The 3,905-nt window shown below is 56.7% G+C and overlaps 1 protein-coding gene across 2 annotated transcripts; it reads left to right on the forward strand.

The window, feature by feature from the left end:
* LOC123145136 (protein NRT1/ PTR FAMILY 7.2) lies at positions 1 to 3,470 on the forward strand. Of its 2 annotated transcripts, XM_044564461.1 has the most exons (4): positions 1 to 134; positions 298 to 478; positions 1,291 to 1,508; positions 1,656 to 3,470. In XM_044564461.1, the coding sequence occupies exons 1-4, from the start codon at positions 132 to 134 to the stop codon at positions 3,102 to 3,104; spliced, it is 1,851 nt and encodes a 616-aa protein (XP_044420396.1). In that variant the 5' UTR covers positions 1 to 131; the 3' UTR covers positions 3,105 to 3,470. The 2 variants fall into 2 exon arrangements, with proteins under 2 accessions (XP_044420396.1, XP_044420395.1); XM_044564460.1 differs by having other exon boundaries at positions 1,291 to 3,470.
* The last annotated feature ends 435 nt before the right edge of the window (positions 3,471 to 3,905 follow it).

Consider the following 3,905-nt stretch of genomic DNA (forward strand, 5'->3'; position numbering starts at 1 on the left):
ATCGCCTCGCCTCGTCTCTTGTTCTCTCTCTTTGCCTTCTTGCTCGGCCTCCTCCTCGCAGCAGCAGCAGCCTCTCGTTGCATTACTCGACGGAGGCCGGCTGCTGAGGAGATCCAGCGAGGAAGTGAGAAATGGTTAGAACCCATGCTCCACCTCCACCTCGTTCCTAGTTATTTTCTCTACGTGGCTGTAGCTAGCCAGCAGGGTTCTGTTTCGTCCTGCCTTGTACTCTCTGTTAGATAAGAAATCTGCTGCCAAGTCTAACAGTATGTGTCTCGATGTGATGTATGGCTGCAGTCTGCGAACGAGGGAGAGCTGAAGATGAGGGTGATCGCCATGGGCGGCGACGCCGCCGCGGAGAGGAGGGCCGCCGAGGAGAAGCTCTGCGAGTACACCCTCGACGGGTCCGTGGACATCAAGGGGCGGCCGGCGGTGAAGGGCAAGTCGGGAGGATGGCTCGCCGGAGGCCTTATTCTCGGTAATTAATTTCATCATCTTTTCTCTAGGCGAAAAACAGCAAGGATTTCTCCCTACCAGCTGCATATATATTATCTGCTGATCACCATCTCCTTCCTTCCGTCCTTCCACTAGAAAAGCACTAGCAGATTGATAACCAGGCTTTTTCCCGGTGAACTTTACGCTGCCATTTCTCGCCCAAAAAAAAAAACTTTACGCTGCCATGATACGTAGGAGTAGTGCAGTGTAGTGGCACACATATAGCGCAAGTCGATCAATCTGAGGTGACGTTTTGCCTCAAAGCAGCCGGTAGACACCAGGCCCTTTTGCGGCATTCTGCATGCTGAGGTGACATCGGCCATGCAGCGCCCGGAACTGGGGATTCCCCGCCACGGGGGAGGCGCCTCGGGCGCACTACGAATGCTAATTCAGGGCAGCAGCACCATTACGAGACAGCAGACGTATCATCCATACGATCCAACACTAGCCATCGGCCGATCCATCTGTAGCGCTGGCTGGCTGGCGGGCTATGTGGTTGGTCGGACGACAGTGTTATCGCTAGCTGCCACAACTGTAAGTTATTATTGGCACTGAAGTGACGCGCTTCGGTTGATCAGTCGGCGCTCCACGTTGCCGTCAGGGGGAAGCGTCGAAAGGCGACTTCGTTTTCGTTGCACAGTTTACGCTTTTGTTGGCACTGTGCCGGTTTGCGTGCGTGTCGTCGCGTGGTTAGCCGGCCAGCATCCGTCAGCTTTTGTATGTATGAACTGGACGTGCTCTTGGCGGTTGGCGGTGGTGATTTGATTCGATCTGATAGGTATTTTGATTTTGCAGTGAACCAGGGCCTGGCGACGATGGCCTTCTTCGGCGTGAACGTGAACCTGGTGCTGTTCCTGACGAGGGTGGTGCAGCAGAGCAACGGCGACGCGGCCAACAACGTGAGCAAGTGGACCGGCACCGTCTACATGTTCTCCCTCATCGGCGCCTTCCTCAGCGACTCCTACTGGGGCCGCTACAAGACCTGCGCCATCTTCCAGGCCATCTTCGTCCTCGTAAGCACTCTAGTTTTTGTAGCTTTGTACACGCGAGCGATCGATCGATGGGCGATCACTGTCGCGGTGCACATCAGGGACGTACGTACGAACGTAGGTGGTACCGCGCGGCCGTGGGCTGATGATGGGCTGTGCGCCTTTCTGCAGGGGCTCGGGCTGCTGTCGCTCTCCTCGCGGCTATACCTCATCAGGCCGGTCGGGTGCGGCACGGAGCACACGCCCTGCGCCTCGCACTCCGGCACGGAGATGGGGATCTTCTACATCGCGCTCTACATGATCGCCTTCGGCAACGGCGGCTACCAGCCCAACATCGCCACCTTCGGGGCCGACCAGTTCGACGAGGAGGACCCCGCCGAGGCGCACTCCAAGGTCTCCTTCTTCAGCTACTTCTACCTGGCGCTCAACCTCGGCTCGCTCTTCTCCAACACCTTCCTCAGCTACCTCCAGGACCACGGCAAGTGGGTGCTCGGCTTCTGGGCCTCCACCGCCGCCGCCGCCACCGCCCTGCTGCTCTTCCTCAGCGGGACGCCACAGTACCGCCACGCGCAGCCCTGCGGCAACCCCATGGCCAGCATCTGCCAGGTCGCCTCCGCCGCCTGCAGGAACTGGAAGGCCGGCGGCGTGTCCTGCTCCTCCGACGTGGAGATCCTGTACGAGGGCGACGACAAGACGGACGCCGGCTCAAGGAAGCTTCTGCACACCAAAGGCTTCAGGTTCTTGGACCGCGCGGCGCTCACGACCGAAGACACCAGCTCCAAGCTCGCCACCTGCAGCAAAACGCGCGATCAGTGGAAGCTGTGCACGGTGACGCAGGTGGAGCAAGTGAAGAGCATCCTCCGGATCCTCCCTATCTGGGTCTGCACCATCCTCTACTCCGTCGTCTTCACCCAGATGGCGTCGCTCTTCGTCGTGCAGGGTGCCGCGATGCGCCGGACCACACCTTTGGGCGCCTTCTCGATCCCGGCCTCCAGCATGTCGGCCTTCGACATCCTCACCGTCGCGACCACCATCTTCCTGTACCGGCGGGCCATCTGCCCGTTCCTCGCACGGTTCACTGGACGCTCGACCGGACCCACGGAGCTGCAGAGGATGGGACTTGGCCTGGTCCTCGGCGCAATGGCCATGGCCACCGCCGGAACGGTGGAGCACTTCAGGAAGGCCAGCGCGACCACGGCGAACAGCAGCGAGCTGCACATCCTATGGCAGGTGCCGCAGTACGCGCTGATCGGAGTGTCGGAAGTGATGATGTACGTGGGCCAGCTCGAGTTCTTCAACGGCGAGATGCCCGACGGGTTCAAGAGCTTCGGCAGCGCGCTGTGCATGATGTCCATGTCCCTCGGCAACTACTTCAGCGACATCATCGTCAGCGCGGTGACCAAGGCCACCGCCGTGGACGGGCGGCCGGGCTGGATCCCGGCGGACCTGAACGAGGGCCACCTCAACAAGTTCTACTTCCTGCTAGCCATACTCTCCGTCGCCGACTTCGCGGTGTACCTCGTCTTCGCCGGCCGCTACAGGAAGACCTGCAAGGTGGACGGGCGGAGCGACGAGGAGGAGGAAGGGAGCGTGGACGACGAGGAGGCATGCCACGAGTGACTCGGCGGCCTCTCTCGACGGCCGCCTGGCTGCGGTGGTTCTTGAGATCGGAGACTTCATGCACGAGCATTGGTACGTACGTTCAGCGCGCGCGACGGGTCTCTCGTTGATGATAGGACATGCATGGGATCGGCGGTGGCTGGCTGCTGCCACGACTAAAGAATAAGCATGCCAGTGTGTCATGTGCAACTACGATGGCATGTACGCCTATGTCTTAGCTATGTGTTCGTTCTTGGCATTTTTTGGCCAGTTTCACGCTGTAACTGACCACTTATGTTCACTGTACCGCTGACTAGTCTGCTACCACTTCCTTTGTATGCATGCATGGACAGTGCACTTCATTTGTATGCATGACTTTCTTTCTTCCTGTTGGTTCCGGTTTGCAACAGACCATGCACACTATAGCCCTGTTCGATAGTCCGCCGGCTCCAAAAAATACGAGGATCTACGGAGCGGGTGTTTTCCCACTTCTTTATTTTCAGTTGAAGCTACCTCCGCTCCGGGAGTGGAGTTCTGGAGTGGCGAGACTCCGAACAGGCCTTATATATATATATATATATATATATATATATATATATATATATATATATATATATATATATATATATATATATATATATATATATATATATAACTTCAAATCGATTTCTTCGCTACAAGTACAGCACAATGAAATAGAAAATAACATGTATGGTTCGAACCCAGAGAGAGAATTTCATGCGAAGTGTCATTTCTGCCTTTTCTGAAGTGAAATGGCTACTTTGTACACTATACCGTATCAAATTATGGAGCCTGAGAAAA

Source organism: Triticum aestivum, chromosome 6D (genome assembly GCF_018294505.1).
Source record: "Triticum aestivum cultivar Chinese Spring chromosome 6D, IWGSC CS RefSeq v2.1, whole genome shotgun sequence".
In the NCBI taxonomy this organism is placed as follows: domain Eukaryota; kingdom Viridiplantae; phylum Streptophyta; class Magnoliopsida; order Poales; family Poaceae; genus Triticum; species Triticum aestivum.